At 43.6% G+C, this 19,607-nt stretch overlaps 1 protein-coding gene across 2 annotated transcripts in view; it reads left to right on the top strand.

The window, feature by feature from the left end:
* The window catches only part of SEC23B (SEC23 homolog B, COPII coat complex component), a 47,353-nt gene extending 34,450 nt beyond the window's left edge, over window positions 1-12,903 (top strand). For both annotated transcript variants that reach the window (XM_081097218.1, XM_081097219.1), the window contains exons 15-20: window positions 699-776; window positions 3,189-3,350; window positions 6,702-6,788; window positions 8,444-8,599; window positions 8,999-9,064; window positions 12,422-12,903. In XM_081097218.1, coding sequence (XP_080953344.1) covers window positions 699-776; window positions 3,189-3,350; window positions 6,702-6,788; window positions 8,444-8,599; window positions 8,999-9,064; window positions 12,422-12,511 — 639 coding nt within the window. In that variant the 3' untranslated portion in view covers window positions 12,512-12,903. The remainder of the gene's footprint in view (window positions 1-698; window positions 777-3,188; window positions 3,351-6,701; window positions 6,789-8,443; window positions 8,600-8,998; window positions 9,065-12,421) is intronic.
* Window positions 12,904-19,607: the final 6,704 nt, after the last annotated feature.

Genomic DNA, 19,607 nt, shown 5'->3' with positions numbered 1-19,607 from the left:
GAGAGGAACATTGATCAGCTGCCTCCTGCACATCCCCCACTGGGGCTGTGCCCACAACCAAGGTACATGCCCTTGACCGGAATCAAACCTAGGACCCTTCAGTCCTCAGGCCAACGCTCTATCCACTGAACCAAACCGGTTAGGGCTTCATTTGTGTGTTTTTTTAAATATATTTTATTGATTTTTTACAGAGAGGAAGGGAGAGGGATAGAGAGTTAGAAACATCGATGAGAGAGAAACATCAATCAGCTGCCTCCCGCACACTCCCTACTGGGGATGTGCCCGCAACCAGGGTACATGCTCTTGGCCGGAATCGAACCTGGGACCCTTGAGACCACAGGCCGACGCTCTATCCACTGAGCCAAATCGGCCAGGCTTGCTTGTTTGTTTTTAATGGAAGGGATGCTTGAGATCTCATCTAGCCTCTCACTAGTCAGAGTGGTGTTTGGACAGCCTGGCCTGGGTGCTGGTTAGAGTGTAGGATCCCCAGTCCCTCCCCAGTCTGCCAAACCAGAATTTGCATTTTAACAACACTCGGCGGATGTGTCTGCCTGTCTGTGGCTGCGAAGTGCTGGTCTGGGACTCACAGTCAGTCAGTGGCAGAGTTGAAATTGAAATGTAGCTCTTACTCCAAGGATTTTTCCAGGTGACACTGACTTAGGATTTTCCTCCTGCTTTTTTCTGTTTTCTCTCAACAGTGTCAGAAGTTTGGACAGTATAACAAGGAAGATCCCACTTCTTTTAGGTTATCAGATTCCTTCTCTCTGTATCCTCAGGTAAGTAATATACATTTCTAAAATAATAATAGAAGAATAAATTGTGATAGAAATAAAACTCGCTGTTCTCAGGGCAAAGTGAAGACTTGGTATATCTTGCGACTCAGATTACAGGAGATGAAGATTGTTCACTTGTCTCTGTGAGAGGCAGTTCCTGAGCCCTACAGAAGACAGAGATGGCACACAAAGAAGAGAAAATAACTGTATAAACTTTCATGGAAAGGCAAAACAGGATCGTTCTATAAGGCCCCAACAGATATCTCTAATTTGTAGAAGTTCTGGGTGGACAGTCATCTACCTCAGCAGCAAACAAACAAAAAAATGAAGCACATAGGAAGATGAATATAATAAAGGAGGCCATGTTAATATGACAGATGTTTAATGATATGTCCATGGTTATTATGCTGCATCATGACTAGGAGCAACAGTAAGCAGCTTCTGTAAATAACTGCTTTTTGCAGAAACTAAGCATTTGGGAGCCGTTGGACAAGGGAAAGGAGGGGTAGTGGGGGGAACCTAAAGTAGTTGTCAGAGATCTGGACATTTACCTTTTCTGAACCTTCATCCCCATTTTTAAATGAGGAAACTAGAGCTTAGTTCAGTGGGTGGCTGTGAGGGTTACATGAGCTGAGACCAGTCAAGTATTTAGGGCTTTGTAAACGTGAGCCATGGCTCCACAGCTGGGGCCTGGGCCTTTCAGGTTAGGCTTCTCGCTGGTGCAGCTTTTCCAGCACTGGAAGCAAATTCAACTTTATTTCATCTTCCCTCAGAGACACCTTTATGAGGAATAAATTTGAAAAAAGCAGACCTAGATATCCAAATGTGCATTATCCTTTCAAATACTTGCTTTGGAAAGTGGACACAGTTTTCAATCATGAACTTGTATAGCTCTGACTCTTAGGGATAAAAGGGGCTCAGAGGTCACCTCCCTCGACCCCTGGCCCAGGGTAGGGCTATGTGGTACCTGATGTGTGCCTCTTCTCCGGCCTGTGCCCAAGCAGTTGAGGCTGAGCAGTGTTGTAGAAAGAGCCAGAATCAGGGCCAAGTTCCAGCACTGGCTCTGCTGCTGCTGATCTTGGATGAGGTCCCAGACCCCTGTGAATGCTGGTTTCCTCTTTAAGAGGAAGGAGTTGGTCTGGAGTCGTTGTGCAGCTGTGGAACCCTTCCTTCCAGAGGACTACCTTAAAAGCCAGTACGTAAGCAGACAGGCTTGGGCGCTGCTCTAGTTTGCCCAGGCACCACCCGACCCACTGGGTCCCACCACAGTACTCCACCACCTCACTCCCAGGGCCTTGTGGTTTCGCTAAAACTCAGGAGCACACATAGTATGAAAACCACTGAATAAGTTGGTTTTAAGATCCCCTCTCTTGGGGCATCTAGGATAGAGGTCAAGAGCCCAGCCGCTAAAGCCAACGGTCTGAATTAGAGTTTGGCTCTGCCACTTAGCGGGGTAGCCCTGGGCAAGCTGCCTACCTACCCCTTGGTTTCCTGATGTGTAAACTAGGGATGGTAAGAGAACCTACCCCATGGGCTTATTGGAAGGATTGCGTAATTCTTGTCAAGTGCTTTAAGCCTTGCATGGAACGTCAGCCGTGATAATCATTTAGGAACAATGCTTCAATGTGTGGACCCTCGGGAAGCGTTATAGTTCTCAAGGCAGCTGAGTTCCATGTTCTGGTAACTCTTCAGAGTGAGTTAAAAGTCTGCCCTCCACCTTCTAATTCTCAGGGTAAAGCACATACCTCTCCACCGTCATCATTTTGTCCCTCTCTCCTTTACATACCTCACTCCACATACTAGCCTGTTTCTGAGCTCTAACCTCTCATTTGCTGTTACTGTGACAAAGTCTCCTGCTGACCCTCCAGCCCCACCCCATTGTAGCAGTATTCGCCTGTACAGGGGCTCAAAACATGCTGCCCCAAATGTGCCTTTTCCCCACTGGACTGTGACCCCTTTAACAGCAAACATTCTGCCTCTGCAACCCAACCCAGTGACTCCAGAAATAAACGCTTTATCTTGCCCATTTTATGTGCAACCTCCGACACACCCGGAGACTTCTCCTACCCTTTAAAAATACTTTTTAAAAATTTTCTAATTGTTAAAAACACACAAAATTTACCATCTTAACCAATTTTATATATACTGTTTAGTATTAGCCATATTCACATTGCTATGCAACAAATCTATAGACTTTTCATCTTGCAGAACAAAAGTGCTATACCCGCTCAACAACTTTCCATTTCCCTCTTCCCTCAGCCCCTGGTACCAGCATTTTTTTTCTCTGTTTTATGAACCCAGTGGCCTTTTTCTTAAAGTCTGGGTTCTCCTGCTTCAGAGAACTAAAGCAAGTCTACTCTTGGTTGTCTAAGGTTACAGCTACATGCGTTTGTCTTTTTTTCTTTGTGAATGCAGTTCATGTTCCATTTGAGAAGATCTCCGTTTCTTCAAGTGTTTAACAACAGTCCTGATGAGTCGTCGTACTACAGACACCATTTTGCCAGACAGGATCTGACCCAGTCCCTCATCATGATCCAGCCCATTCTCTACTCCTATTCGTTCCATGGACCACCAGAGGTAAGGTTTTAGGCGAATGCCTTTCTCCCAGTTAATTTTAAAATGCTTATTTTTTGGTTATTAATTCACTTATTTTTAACAAATTTTAGCAATAGGCCATATGTTGGACAAAACACTAGTAATTTCACTGACATAAATAAATATTACATATCTATAGCTATAGTGTACCTATTTAAATTCAGGTGTCACTGCTCGTAAACAACATTCAGGGAATGATTAGCGAGTGATCACAGTGCATTGTTTACGGTAATTGGTTGTTTTGTCACATGGTGTGACTTTCTCCAGCACTTTTTTTTTTAATATATTTTATTGATTTTTTTACAGAGAGGAAGGGAGAGGGATAGAGAGTTAGAAACATCGATGAGAGAGAAACACCGATCAGCTGCCTCCTGCACACTCCTTACTGGGGATGTGCCCGCAACTAAGGTACATGCCCCTGGCCGGAATCAAACCTGGGACCCTTGAGTCCGCAGGCTGACACTCTATCCACTGAGCCAAACCGGTTAGGGTGGCACTTTTTAAAAAAAAATACATTTTTATTGATTTCAGAGAGGAAGGAAGAGGAAGAGATAAAAACATCCATGATGAGAAAGAATCATGGATCGGCTGCCTCCTGAAAGTCTCCCACTGGGGTTCAAGCCCACAACCTGGGCATGTGCCCTTGACCAGAATCGAACCTGGGACCTTTCAGGTCGCAGGCTGATGCTCTATCCACTGAGCCAAACCGGCTTGGTCCCTGCAGCACTTTGAACACATGCTAGTGATGTACTTGCACTAAGCAATGCCCCGGCCGTGTGCATGTGCTTACTCTTGGTAACTGGTGAATGCATGCACTTACTAGACTTACTCAGTATAAATTTAAAATTACTGTAATATATATAGAAAACTTTTCTATGAAATTAAATTGTTCATACATACTTAGTTTTAATTCCACAAATATGTCTATATAAGTGAAAACAGGTACACGAACTAATTTGTCCATTTTTAAACATACACATTTGGAAAACCTACTTTATCATATAACGGACTTTTGGCTTTTTTTTTTAAATATTGATTTTTAGGAAGGGAGAGGGATAGAGAGATAGGAAGATCAATGAGAGAGGAACATCATCGATCAGCTGCCTCCTGCATGCGCCCCACTGGGGATCAAGCCTGAAACCAGGCATGTGCCCCAACTGGGGATCAAACCAGCGACCTCTTGGTTGCTGGGTCAACGTTCAACCTCTGAGCCACACCAGGCGGGCCAGACTTTTGGCTTGAACAGACACCCCCTTGCCTGAATTAGTCCATTGTATTGAAGCTTTACTGTATTTTTTTTTCTAGCAAATTTACTCATAGAGCAAAACTAAAAGAAAACTTTTGAGTCTATATAGTAGTTAAACATTATTTCTGAGTCTTAAATCTACACTAATAAAAGAGAAAAATGGTAATTGGTGTACGGCGCTACCCTTTTCATTGGCTAATCAGGGCTATATGCAAATTAACTGCCAACTAAGATTGGCAGTTAACTGCCAACAAGATGGCGGCTAATTTGCATATGTAGGCACAATGCAGGGAGGCGAAAGGGAAAGCAGGAAGAAGCCCCCTGCCACTGACAGTGATCGGAAACCCAGGGGGGAGCTAAGAGCTGGGGGGCAGGGCAAAGGCGGCCCTGGGGCCGCCTTTGCCCTGCCCCCCAGCCATGATTGGAGAATCAGGCGCCTTTGCCGCCCTGGCCAGTGATAGCAGGAAGTAGGGCTGGAGCCAGTGATGGGAGCTGGGCACGGTCGAAGCTGGCAGTCCCAGGAGCTAGGGGTCCCTTGCCTGGGCCTAAAGCGAAGCCCACGATCGCGGCGCCCCCCCGCTGCCACTGCAGGTCCCCACTGCCTGGTCCGGATGCCTAGGCCAGAGGCGTTAGGCCTGGGCAGGGGTGGAGCCTGCAACCGCAGGAAGCTGGGGGTCCCCTGCCCAGGCCTGACACCTCTGCCGGAGGCCTCAGGCCTGGTCAAGGGGCCGATCCGGTGATTAGTGATCGGAGGGTGATGAGGGTCAACTCCTCTGGCCGAGGCATCAGGCCTGGGTGGGGGGAGGAGCCGGGGGTTGGCGGGATATGATGGTCCCCTTGCCCAGGCCTGAAGCCTGGGTCAGAGGCATCAGGCTTGGGCGGGGGGTGAAGCAAGCGATCAGAGGGAGATGGGGGTCCCCTGCCCAGGCATGATTCCTGGGCCAGAGGCCTCAGGCTTGGGCGGGGGCCAGAGCCAGTGATCGGGAGGAGATGGGGGTCCCCTGTCCAAGCCTGACACCTCTGGTGGAGGCGTCAGGCCTGGGCAAGGGGCCCATCAGGCGATCGGAGGGTGATGGGGGTCAACGCCTGAGGGCTCCCAGTATGTGAGAGGGGGCAGGCTGGGCTGAGGGACACTCTCCCCCCCCCCCCCCACACACACACACCCAGTGCACGAATTTCGTGCACCGGGCCCCTAGTATATATATATAGGAAAAAGTCACGGGCATGTAAAGTTATTATCTGTGGAAGGCAGGATTACAAGTGAAAAACTTAAAAAATGGGTAGGTATTTTTTTCATTGTGTTCAGATACTTTGACCCAGTAATTCCATGTCTTGTATTCTCTCTGAAGAATATATTCCTATATACAGAAAAAGGCTTTGTTCAAAGAAATAGTAAATGAACCATTAGAATAGAAAATTTGAAAACAATCCAAATGCTCAATAGTAGGAAAAAAAGTAATCTAAGAAATATTCACAGTTTATGTAACATCATAAAATAGATACATCCTTATGTTAAAAATGTTACATGAAAAAAATTAAGATAGGGACTTTTCTAAATTACGTTTTCTAAAAAGTCCACAAGATTTACTAGTAAAAACTATATGGAAATAAACCAAACTATCAATATTTTTTGTCATTGGGTTCAGATTTCCTTTAATAAGTATAAGTTACTTTTATTACTGAAATGAAAATCATAAAAAATATATTTTGCAGTAAACTTTCTAAACTTGTATTAAAAGCTGTGCTTTTTCATATAGCCATCCCTATGTGTCATCTGCAGTTGTAGTGGGTTTGAGAGAATGTGTCTCTGATAGATAAAATCCTTTGTCAGCATGAAACAGAATGTTTGGAATAACTTTTTGGTTCCTAGAGCAAAAGATGTCATGAATCTCCCTTCCCAACTGACGAGGGGTTGTTTGGAGCTTCTTTCTTTTACAAAGTTGAGACTTAGAACTGTTAAGTCAGGAAGCAGAAAGTGGGAATGACAAGAAGAAGCTGTGAGCCACCGCACCTGGTGCCAGTGGTTGCTGTTTGGGCCATGTGGGGACCAGGGAAGACCAATGTCATCTCTCTCCCTTTTTCTTTAGCCAGTACTGTTGGACAGCAGCAGCATTCTAGCTGACAGAATTTTGCTGATGGATACTTTCTTCCAAATTGTCATTTATCTTGGTGAGGTAAGATGATATTTTAATTTCTTTTCTTACTATTGTTTTTACTTTCTTATTAATTTAGGATTTTATGCATTTGCAACAAGAATCTGGGCTTAGGAAACCCATAGTTTATTATAATGAGTACAGTGGCTTTTATTCTAGTGAATAAAATATTTTTTCAGGTCCCTGGGGTATTCGTATATTAGTAATTTCAGTGATATTTGCTGTAAGTAAATCTCAGGTGGTTCTTTCAAATCACCATTGCTTTCTGAGTTGTCAGGCAAGATCCATTACTTTTCCTCATTAAACTTATATGCACTATTACCCTTTCAGAGTTATGTTAAAGTTAGTAGTAAACACGCGCTTGGGACTAAAGTTTTTATTTGCGATAACGTGGCGCAGTGAACCTTAGGCTGGGCCCGTGGGCCTCTAGGAGGACTATGGATGGCTTTTAGGACAGAGTCCATTTCTTTCTCAAGGTGGCTCATTCCCTAAGAAAGGGAATGGTTCCTCTGACGAAAATTCTTTAACTGAGCATTATATTCAGGGAGATACTCTTTTTCTTCTATTGTGCATTCTTTACCTACAGTAAGTTGCTTTGGTGGTTGACTTGACTTCCTAGTGTCTGTACATTAGAAATGATTTCAGATGTCCTAAAAACATGCAAATTGTGTTTCAGAATTCTGTTAATAACTTAGAATTCATTTTCTAATACTAATGAGCATTGTATAACTTTAAACTTTTTTCAGCGTATTAACACCCAGTTTGCCAGCCACTTACCCACAGATGGTAAGCCATCAGTAATGGTCCTAGACCAAAGGCTGTTTGTGACTAGCTGCCTTTCCCACTGGTTCCTTTAAGAACAATAAGTTCATGCATTTATTGAGCACCTTCTGTTTGCAAGTGGTTGGTTCTAATGACAAAGACAATGTGACATTGTTCTCACCTTCCAAAGCTCTAAGTCTGCTGGTAGGTGGTGTTCTTGTGACCCAAGTTAGCTTATGGTAATTTCCTCCATGCCACCAGTCAGTCAAAAAATTAAAACCTAGAAAATGGTACTGAAAACTCTCAGAAGGGAGAAGAGGCTGCAGAAGGAAGTATCTAAAGAGAATTCTCTTTCCGATATCAGATTAACAGTTCATATATGAAAGCACTTCAGCTTATTTATAAAGATACTAGAGGCCTGGTGCATGACATTCGTGCACCTCAGCCCAGCCTGTGCCCTCTCACTGTCCGGGACCACTCGAGGGATGTCCGCCTGCTGGCTTAGGTCAGTGCTTAACCACTGAGCCACACCGGCCAGAGAAAACTTGTTATTCTTCCCACCCCCCCTCAAAAAAATACATTTTATTGATTTCAGAGAGGAAGGGAGAGGGAGATAGAAGCATCAATGATGAGCAAATCGTTGATTGGCTGCCTCCTGAACACCCCACACTGGGGATCGAGACTGCAACCTGGGCATGTGTCCTGACTGGGGATCAAACCATGACCTCCTGGTTCATAGGTCGATGCTTAACAATCGAGCCATGTTGGCTGTGCAAAACTTGTCATTCTTGACGTAAGGCTTCTTCACTAGAAGCAAGTTTGGGGGTGGAGAGGTGGTATTAGAATGTCAGAAGTGTCAAAGAAGGCTATTGTTCCAGTGTTCCCACAGTTTTGATTTGTTTGTTTTGGTGTAGACCATAGCCCAGTGGCGTAAAGCTGGGTACCAGGACATGCCTGAATATGAAAACTTCAAGCACCTTCTGCAGGCACCAGTGGATGATGCTCAAGAAATTCTGCAAGCGCGCTTCCCAATGCCACGTTACATTAACACAGAGCATGGAGGCAGTCAGGTTGGTTTTGGCATTCAGTTATTTTTATGATATATTTTTATGGCTATAAATTCAAATAGCATGGTTAATAATTTGTTTTTATGATACATTTTTATGGCAAATCCAAATAGTAGCATGATTAATATTTTATGTAGTAACATAAATTGAGATGCAGATAAACTTCCAATGACTTCTTTTTAAATGAGCGGTCAGAATATGATAGTGTAAAAGTAGAGGATTGTCAAAATAAAATATATTTTGTGTTTCTGGAGCCCTAATAAATCAGCAGCTATTGGCCTTAAGCTAAAGAAATGGACTCCTGTGCAGTAAAAAATTTCTAACGAAAGAAATGTAAAACTTTCCCCCCCCCAGTATACTAATATTAATGCCACTTTAATCTTTAAATCTTTTTTTTTTAAGGCTCGCTTCCTTTTGTCCAAAGTGAACCCATCTCAGACACACAATAACCTATATGCTTGGGGACAGGTAAGAAATTGTCAGGTATTTGGGGAAGTGGCCTGGCTACTTAAAAAACAAGCAAAAAACCCCACTAGTTTCAAATTGGATTCTTTTTGGCACAGAGACAGAATAACTTGGGAAATTTGCTGGGGGGGAAACTTTGAACACAGCTTGGGATTTGGGGGTGTCTACCCAGTGTGGGATCCCTTTCTGCAGCACACAGCATAATATGACCGGTTCAGGCCCGAGGACAGAGCACCACAGTGTGGCCTCCATTGGCTCTCACAGACACAGCAGCATTGCCCCAAGCCCTCCCTCTCTTCCTTGGTCTTTTCTAAGAGGGCAAGGCAAAAGCATCACAAATGCTCACCATTGTTTCTTGTCCTCTTTACTTTTCAGCCTCTGGTTCCTTCTTTATCTAATTATTCCAACCATTTATGTCTTTCTCAAATGAGTCTTTTCTTTCCTTCTGTTTTCTTATAACATTTTTAAAATTAAACTTTTTTTGAGGTAATTGTAAATTTATATGCAGTGGTAAGAAATAATAGGGATTCCCTATACCCTTTACCCAATTTCCCTCAATGGTAACATCTCTTCCTCTATCTCTCCCTTCCTCTCACTGAAATCAATAAAAGCATGTCCTCAGGTGAAAATTTTTTTAAAAGGTGCTAGTCTTTTGTTGGATTATGTGGTGTGTGTATATTTCTCTCACTTGTAGCTTGTCTGTACATTCTCTTCACAGGGTCTTTCACAGAGCACACTTTAATTTTTATGAAATCCACTTTATCAGTTTTTCCTTTTATGGATTGTGCTTTTGGTATTAAGTCTAAGCATTCTTTGCCTAGCCTTCGATCCTGAAGATCTCCTGTGTTTGTTTTTCTAATTTTATGTTTATATTTTAGTCTATGACCAATTTTGAATTAATTTTAATATAAGATATGAGGTATAACTTTAATTTTTGCAAATGGATGTCTAATTGACCAAACACCATTTGTTGAAAAGGCTTACCTTTCTTCCACTGAATTGCTTGTATCTTTGTCAAAGATTAGTTGGGCATATTTGTGTGAGTCCATTTCTGGGTTTTTTGCTCTATTGCAAAAAACACTATTGATCTATGTTTCTCTCCCTCTACTAACACCACAAAATCTTGATTATATCTGTCTTGAAATCAGGTAGACTGATTTTCCCCCCTATTTTGTTCTTTTTCAGAATTGTCTTAGCTATTCTAGTTTCTTTGCTTTTACATATGAATTTTAGAATTATCTTGTCTATGTATGTAAAAAATCTTGTTGGGGTTTTGATATAATTTCATTAAACTTCTACATCAATTGGAAAGAATTGACATCTTTACTACATTTTTTTAAATATATTTTATTGATTTTTTTTATAGAGAGGAAGGGAGAGGGATAGAGAGTTAGAAACATCGATGAGAGAGAAACATCAGTTGGCTGCCTCCTATATGCCCCCTACTAGAGATTGAGCCTGTACCCCAGGCATGTGCCCTGATCAGGAATTGGACCTTGACCTCCTGGTTCATGGGCCAACACTCAACCACTGAGCAACACTGGCTGGGCACTTCTCTGGGACTCTGTGCGTAGACAACCATGCCACTTGCAAGTGGGGAGAGTATCTTTTCTTGTTCTATTGTCCATTTTCAATTTCATTGATTTCTACTTTAATCTTATATCTTCCTTCTGCTTGTTTTATGTTTATTTTATTCATTTTCTAAGTTCTTGAAGTAGAAGCTTAGATTATTGACTTGAGACTTTCCTCTTCTCCATTGAATCCATTTAGTGCAGCCCCACGTCTGAGATGTATGAGGCAAACAGAAAACCCAGGGAATTCACCGCTATGTTGCTCCTTGGATCCCAGGGTCCCTAATTTGTCTACTATCTTCTCTCGACCTCTCAGGGTCTTATGTTTGTTTTATATAAAATGTCCAGGGTTTTTAGTTATACCTAGAGGAAGGAATAGGGAAAGTACATCTATTTCTTCCCAGAAGTCTTTTTTAATTTTATTTTATTTTTATTTTTTTAAATATATTTTATTGATTTTATACAGAGAGGAAGGGAGAGAGACAGAGAGTTAGAAACATCGATGAGAGAGAAACATCGATCAGCTGCCTCCTGCACATCTCCTACTGGGGGTGTGCCTGCAACCCAGGTACATGCCCTTGACCGGAATCGAACCTGGGACCTTTCAGTCCGCAAGCCGATGCTCTGTCCACTGAGCCAAACCGGTTTCGACTCTTTTTTAATTTTAATCTTCCAAAATTTTCTAATTATAATAGTAGTACAGCCCAGCCGGGGTCACTCTGTGGTTGAGCATGGGCCTGTGAACCAGCAGGTCACGGTTCGATTACAAGTCAGGGCACATGCCCGGGTTGTGGGTTTGATCCCCCGTAGAGGGCATGCAGGAGACAGCCAATTAATGATTCTCTCTCATCATTGATGTTCCTATCTCTCTCTCTCTCCCTTTCCCTTCCACTCTGAAATCAATAAACATACATTAAAAATAATGGCAGTACAATTTTTTAAAAATATCTTTTATATATTTAGGTGATATAAAATGTGTATATCAGGTGTATATTTTTTTCTTTTTAAAAAAAAATATATTTTATTGATTTCAGAGAGAGGAAGGGAGAGGGAGAGATAGAAACATCAATGAGAGAGAATCATTGATTGGCTGCATCCTGCACGCCCCCCACTGGGGATCAAGCCTGCAACTTGGGCATGCGCCTGGACTGGGAATCGAACCAGTGACCTCTTGGTTCATAGGCCAATGCTCAACCACTGAGCCACACCAGCCAGGCTCTTTCTTACTTTAAAAAAAACAAAAAACAAATTTGGGGTCTTATTAGAAATCGATATTTCTATTCAGTTCTTTCCCTTAACACTAAATAAATTGTAAGAATTTTCTGATAGTACAAATATCCATCTTTTTAATGAAGATACTGATTCACTCATTTGTGATTATACCATTAAAAAGCTTCTGTTGTAAGCAGGGCATTTAGGAGCATTGGACTAGGTGCTGTGGCAGAGTAATGGGGAAGATAAAAGGCAGGGTGTGCAGGCCTCTAGGAGTCTATGCCTGGTGGGGAGCCAGACTCTGAATGAGTCATTAGAACTGTGGAGAGAGGGGAAGTAGAAGAGCATATGCTCAGAACTGTCTACTGGCAGGGTGGCGTGAGCCTAGCGGGTCAGGGGAGGGTTTTGTGAAGAATTGATGCTTCATTTGAATGAATTAGCTGGGCAAAGGATGGGGTTTGATGGGAGTTCACATAGCAGAGGGCAGCACTTATAAATGTTCTGAGTCCTTAATAATTCATGAATTCTAAATAGTTTTTAAGATACCTGCCAATTAACCTTTATCATTACATTTCAGGAGACAGGAGCACCCATCCTAACTGACGACGTTAGCTTGCAGGTATTCATGGATCATTTGAAGAAGCTGGCTGTCTCTAGTGCCTCTTAAGCTGGGCACATGAGCTGGAAATTAAAGAAAACACTGTCCATTGTGTTCATTGTTGTTTATAAAAGCTTAATAGCATTCCTTTTACTTTTCTTGTGGATTTAAATAAATAATCAAAGGAAGTGTTGTATGTAACTCTTTATAATTTATTTGTATTATCTGTGCCTCTTTTCTTGCATTATAAAATTATAACGTCATATAACGTCATACATGTTTTGGTACTTATAAATGTTTATATGCTTTTTGTATTCTAACTTTACAGTCTATATAAAATCAAAGGTAATTATTTTGGCAACCTGTTTTGGTGAAAACCATAATGGTCAGAAAGGAAATAAATTTGAATGACTAAAGAAAGCACTGGCTAAAATAATGCTAATACAAATTTGATTTCCTGATGTCTGTGTGTGTGTGTGTGTGTGTATTTTTTTAAGTGACAGCCCCAAAAGATATTTCCTATGCTTAATCCTCATTTTCTGTCTGTTAACAGACAAAGGAAAAGTTTGAAATAAGTGAAGCTTTGTTGAGGTAGAGTGGTCTAGAGTGGCACTGTCCCTCACTCACAACATTCCCTGTAAACAGGCCTGCCTAGGTAGACATAAGGAGTGGCTCTAATAGAGTGACAACACTTTATCTTGGGCACAAGTAAAATAACTTGAACAGGTACTGCTTTTAACCAGTTAACTGCCATGCGTCCAAAACAAACCATCCCCACACGCCACGATATTTTGAATTTAATTTAAAAAATCACCCGACTCCAGAGTTGAATAAAGGATGTCATCTTCTTGCGAGATGCTTGGTTCAATTATTTCTTCATCTGATGCCATTTATGGGGATTGAATTTTATTTGCACAATATAACATATTACAACAATAAATTCAGTGATGAAACAATAATTTTTAATTCTACAGAAATATCAACAAAAGCCAGTGCAAAATAAAAATAAACCATCAACACAAAAAGCCTTGAAAACACTAAATTTTGTTGATGCTCCAAAGAGGAAATATGTAAAAAAGTAATGAAGAATGCACACCATGTTTACCATTTTAGGCATGAAATTCATGATAACACAAATCTCAAGTGTCACAATGAACAAAAATAATCTCAAGCGTCGCAGTGTTTATCTCTAGTGCATCTGAGTGGCAGCCCTCTATATGGAATTGGAATTTCTCCCATATGCGCTGGGATATTTACAAACTTACCATAATTTTGTTTACAAACCCAGAGATGTCACTAACAAGTCTGATTTTAAAATTGGGTGACCAGGGTTGATATGCGAGGTTTGCGGCTCTAGACACGCGTGGCGTGTGGGGAAGGTCCGCCAGTTGCGTCTATAGACGCTTATGGTGTACAAAGGGTTAAATCAAAGTGTAATATATGCATGGTAAAAGGAAAAAAACAAAAGCAAAAAAACTTAACCTAAATAGCTTATAACCATATCAATTTCCTCTACTCCCTAAGCCCAGACTCTACTCTTCAGAAGTAACTGCTTTTAACCTTTTCTTTCAAACTTTTTGTTGTTGATGTATCAGTTTTAGCCAGTATATCTCAATTCCCATTTTAAGAATGAGGATTTTAAGACCTTTCTATTCAGCTGTGATCAGCTATACCTTATCTACACTAATAAAAGAGAAACATGGTAATTGGCGTACGACTGCTACCCTTTTCATTGGCTAATCAGCGAGATATGCAAATTAACTGTCAGCCAAGATGGCGGCTGGCAGTCAGGCAGCTTGAAACTAACATGAGGCTTGGTTGCCTCAGTGACGGAGGAAACCAACATTCCCCGCCTGCCACTGCAGGCCTCTGAGCGGGCAGTTTAAGAAACTCTGTAACAAATACCACCGGACTTGAGCCAGCAGATTCGCAACATTGTAAGCAAAGGCCAGAAACCTACTTTCAGCCGCAGAGGCCTAAGAGCTGGAGCCAAGTCTCAAAGCTAAAGCTGGCCCAGAATAAAAAAAAAAAAAAAAAAAGCCGAAACCGGTTTGGCTCAGTGGCTAGAGCGTCGGCCTGCGGACTGAGGGGTCCCGGGTTCGATTCCGGTCAAGGGCATGTACCTGGGCTGCGGGCACATCCCCAGTGGGAGATGTGCGGGAGGCGGCTGGTCGATGTTTCTCTCCCATCGATGTTTCTTTTTTTTTTTTTTTTTTTTTTTTTAAATATATTTTATTGATTTTTTACAGAGAGGAAGGGAGAGAGATAGAGAGTTAGAAACATCGATGAGAGAGAATCATCGATCAGCAGCCTCCTGCACATCTACTACTGGGGATATGCCCGCAACCCAGGTACATGCCCTTGACCGGAATCGAACCCGGGACCTCTCAGTCCGCAGGCCGACGCTCTATCCACTGAGCCAAACCGGTTTCGGCCCATCGATGTTTCTAACTCTCTATCTCTCTCCCTTCCTCTCTGTAAAAAATCAATAAAATATATAAAAAATAAAAAAATAAAAAAAATTTAAAAAAAAGAAAAAAAGGAGCAGTTGGGAGCTTCGGTCACCACCAGCCTGAAAACAGCCCTCAGCCCCTCACCCAGACTGGCCAGGCACCCCAGTGGGGACCCCCACCCTGAAGGATGTGTGACCAGCTGCAAACAGCCATCATCCCCTCACCCAGGCTGGCCAGGCACTCCAGTGGGGACCCCCACCCTGATCCAGGAGACCTTTCAGGGCAAACCAGCCGGCCCCACCCATGCACCAGGCCTCTACCCTATATAGTAAAAGGGTAATATGCCTCCCAGCACCGGGATCAGCGGAGCCATGAGGCCTCCCGGCACCGGGATCAGCGTGACAGGGGGCAGCGCCCAAACCCCCTGATCGCCCTGCAGTTCTGTGTGTGACAGGGGGCGGGGCCACAACCTCCCTATCCACCCTGCTCTGTTCGTGACAGGGGAAGGTGCCCCAACCCCCTAATCAGCCCTGCTCTGTGCCTGATAGGGGGGAGCTCCCCAAACCCCCCCCCCCACGGGCCCTGCTCTGTGTGTGACGGGGTAGAGCCATAACCTCCCCATTGGCCCTGCCCTGAGTGTGAGAGTGGCAGCGCCGCAACCCTGATTGGCCCTGCTCTGTGGGTGATAGAGGGTGGTGCCCCAACCCCCTGATGGGCCCTGCTCTGTGTGTGTGATGGGGGCAGCACCCCAACCCCCTGATTGGCCCTGCTCTGTGCGTGACGGGGTACAGAGCCCCAACCCCCCTGATGGGCCCTGCTCTGTGAGTGACAGGGGGCAGTGCCCCAACCCCATGATTGGCCCTGCTCTGTGCGTGACCGAGGGTGGCGCCGCAACCTCCCCATAGACCCTGCCTTGAGTGTGACAGGGGGCGGTGCCCCAACCCCCCAATCGGCCCTATCCTGATCGTGACTGAGGGTGACATCACAACCTCCCAATCTCCCTGCTCTGTGCATGACAGGGGGCGGCACCCAACTCCCCAATCGGCCCTGCTCTGAGGCCGACCAGGGGCTGCACCTAGGGATTGGGCCTGCCCTCTGCCACCCAGGAGCAGGCCTAAGCTAGCAGGTCGTTATCTCCCGAGGGGTCCCAGACTGCAAGTGGGCACAGGCCGGGCTTAGGGACACCCCCCCCCCCCAGTGCACAAATTTTTGTGCACCGGGCCTCTAGTCCTATATAATAAAAGGGTAATATGCAAATTGACCTTAATGGCGGAATGACTGGTCACTATGACGCACACTAACCACCAGGGGGCAGACACTCAATACAAGAGCTACCCCCTGGTGGTCAGTATGCTCCCACATGGGGAGCTCCGCTGAGCCAGAAGCCAGCAGCAGTGGCAGGAGCCTCTCCTGTCTCCGCAGCAGCACTAAAGATGATCCACTGAGGGCTTAGGCCCCCTGAGGGCTCCTGGACTGCAAGAGGGGGCAGGCTGGGCTAAGGGACCTCCCCCTCCACCACCCCCAGTGCATGAATGTCGTGCACTAGACCTCTAGTTTGTATATAATCATGGTTCATAAAATTTACAATCTAATCTGTAACCATAGTTAATGTCTTTTATCTGAAACTTGATTCTGAAAGTTGAAAACTAATAAAGATTATCTGCACAGTCGTGGTAAATATTGTTCATGTCTGAGTCAGGTAGTAGTAACTTTTTCTCCAGGGGTTTGATGTCCCAGCCCCTGTGCCACTTGAAGCACAACATCCCTAATGACAAAAATCACTTTTCCTACATTCTAGCATTCCACAGGTTGGTTTGCTTACCTTTTGGATTTTGACTTATATTTGCTATCGTTTTCCCTAGACTTTCTAATTTTTGTTCTTTGAGAGAAGATTTTTGTTCTCTGTTAAGGAATTCCAGCTTCATATTCTACTAAATGGAGTATTCTTTAGAGGTTATTGATGTTCCCTTTAAACATAGGCCAATTGTTATGACAGCTATCATCCAGGAATTCCTTTTTGCTTGGACTCCTGGGTTAGTTCTACTCTTCTGTTCCCTAAGTCATTTTTCCATCTAACATGATTTTTCCTTAAAAAAAGCATATGGAAGATAATTCAATGAATCTTTCTGTCTTCATACTTGACAGCTTTGCTGAGTGTAAAATTCTAAACCCCAAATAAATTTATCTTTCAGAATTTTGGAGCAACTAATTCATGCAACAAGTAATTCTTATGTATTTGCTATATAAAGGAGTAGCCTTCTAGGCACTGGGAAGGTAGCCAGCCAATAAGACAAAAATTCCTGCCCTCATGAGCTTATGTTCTAGTGAGGGAAGACCAAGAATTAAACATTAGAAGTAAATTCCATAATTTATTAGAATGAGTGAGTGCTATGTAGAAAAGTAAAGCTGGGAACTCCTATTAATTGGATGTTGGACCATCTGGATTGATTCTGATGCTCCGTCTTTTGAATTTGTATGTACTTACTGTCTTTTTGCCTCTGCTCTGCATTCTTGGGAGGTTTTCCCATCTTAGTGTTTAACAGTTACATTTAAATGCCAAGAGCATTTATTTTCTGTAACTTTTCCATAGAATACTTTTCTTACTTTTTGGATATAATTTTTAATTGAGTTCCATCATACAAAAGAGTACATAAAACTGTGTATACAGATGAAGGCTGAACTTTCCTCCTTGGGCCCTAGCCGGTTTGGCTCAGTGGATAGTAAAGCATCAACCTGCAGACTGAAGGGTCCCAGGTTCTATTCAGGTCAAGGGCACATGCCCGGGTTCCAGACTCGATCCCCAGAAGGTAGCCAGTCAATGTTTCTCTTTCATCATTGATGTTTCTATTTCTCCCTCTCCCTTCCTCTCTGAAATAAATTTAAAAAAAAAAATTTTTTTAAGAAACTTCCTCCTTGGGCCTTTCTGTTTCAAATTAACAGAAGAATGTGATAGACCCAGCTCACCCCAAGTGAAAATGAGTTGCAGTGCTGGGGGTAGCAGGGGCACTACTGGTGCCCTAATGTAGAAGGTGCGACTATTTCCAGGTAGAACGGGGAGGGTGGGGCTCAGTGCTCTACCTGTTAGTGCCCCATCCCAAGAGGGGCACATGGAGCCCTGTGTGCCTCATGAGGGCTCTGAACTCCATCTCAAGGCAAAGAAAGCCTCTGATTTAGCTGAGAGTATGAAATGATCAGTTATAAGTTTTTAAAACTCTGGAAAAGTGACAGGATAGATGGGAGGAGTCTGGAATCCAAGTGCGGCCTGAAGAGAGGAATGAGTGTAGGCAGGTTACAGAGGGATGTTTAGGCAAGAGGATGAGTTCGGGTTCCTGGCTTTGGGCGACCATTCTCTGACTTACCGAAAAGGAAGGAAAGGTGTCTTCCTGTGGGGGTGATACATTTTTAACCTCGGACATTGAGAGATATAACCAAGTGCGAGCAGGATGGCAGTAATTAATGTGGATTTGCTTGTAGGAGGACCAAATAGCTTTGAGAGTCATTAACATGAAGGTGGGGTAAAGTTGCTCAGGATGAGAAGAGAAGGAAGCGTGGCACAGAATACTTACTGATTCTTCTGTTTTGTTTTTAACACCTTTATTGAGGTATAATTTACATGCAATAAACTGCACCCATATAAAGTGTACAATGCGGTAAGTTCTGACAATACTGTGTACACTCATGAAACCGCCACCACCAACATGCAAGAACATTTCCATTGTCTCCATGTTTTCTCAGGCCCCATTTTTAGTCCTTTCTCCACATTCGGCCATCGGAAACCACTGGCCAGCTTTCTCTCACGACAGATTAATTTGCTTCCAGAATTTTATGTCTGGTTTCTCTTGTATCTGGCTTTCACGGGGCATAATCCATTTTAGAGTCATCCAGAAGTTTCATGTAACAGTAGTTCCCTTTTTAAAGACTTTTAAAAATTAATTTCAGAGAGGAAGGGAGAGGGAGAGAGAGAAACATCAGTGATGAGAGAATCATTGATTGGCTGCCTCCTGTACGTCTTCTACTGGGGAAGGAAACCGCAACTGGGCATGGACCCTTTGTCGCAGGCCGACCCTCTATCCACTGAGCCAACCGGCGAGGCAGTAGTTCCTGCCATTGGCGAGTAGTAGACTACATTTCATTTACCCATTCACTATTTGATGGGCATTTGGGTTCTCATTTTTGTCTCTTGTGACTAGAGCTCTGTATAGATCCATGTGCTGTGTGAATGTACTGTTTTCATTGTGGCGGGGGTGGGGGCGGGGCGGGGTGGGGTGAATAGGAATGGAATGTCTGAGTTGTGTATGGTGGGTGTAGTTCGACTTTTTAATAAACGGCCATTATTGCCCTGGCCTGTGCCTCCAAGTTGGTTGGGCAACATCAGAGCACCAAAAAGTTGCCAGTTCCATTCCTGGTCAGGGCACATGCCTGGGTTGTGGGCTCAGTCCTGGGTAGGGGGTGTGTACGAGGCAGCCAATAGGTGTTTCTCTCACTCTCTCTCTCCCCTTCCCTACCCCCCTCTCTAGAAGTCCATTAAAAATCTAAAAAAAAACAAAAAACACACACACCACAAAACACAAAAACCCAAAAAAAACCCCACCAAAAACAAACCCATAAAAGATTTAGCCGAAACCGGTTTGGCTCAGTGGATAGAGTGTCGGCCTGCGGACTGAAAGGTCCCAGGTTCGGTTCCGGTCAAGGGCATGTACCTGGGTTGCGGG

This window comes from Myotis nattereri (genome assembly GCF_964212035.1).
Source record: "Myotis nattereri genome assembly, chromosome: 8".
In the NCBI taxonomy this organism is placed as follows: domain Eukaryota; kingdom Metazoa; phylum Chordata; class Mammalia; order Chiroptera; family Vespertilionidae; genus Myotis; species Myotis nattereri.
Note: the sequence above shows the minus strand (reverse complement) of the source record. Positions and strands in the feature narration are given on the sequence as shown.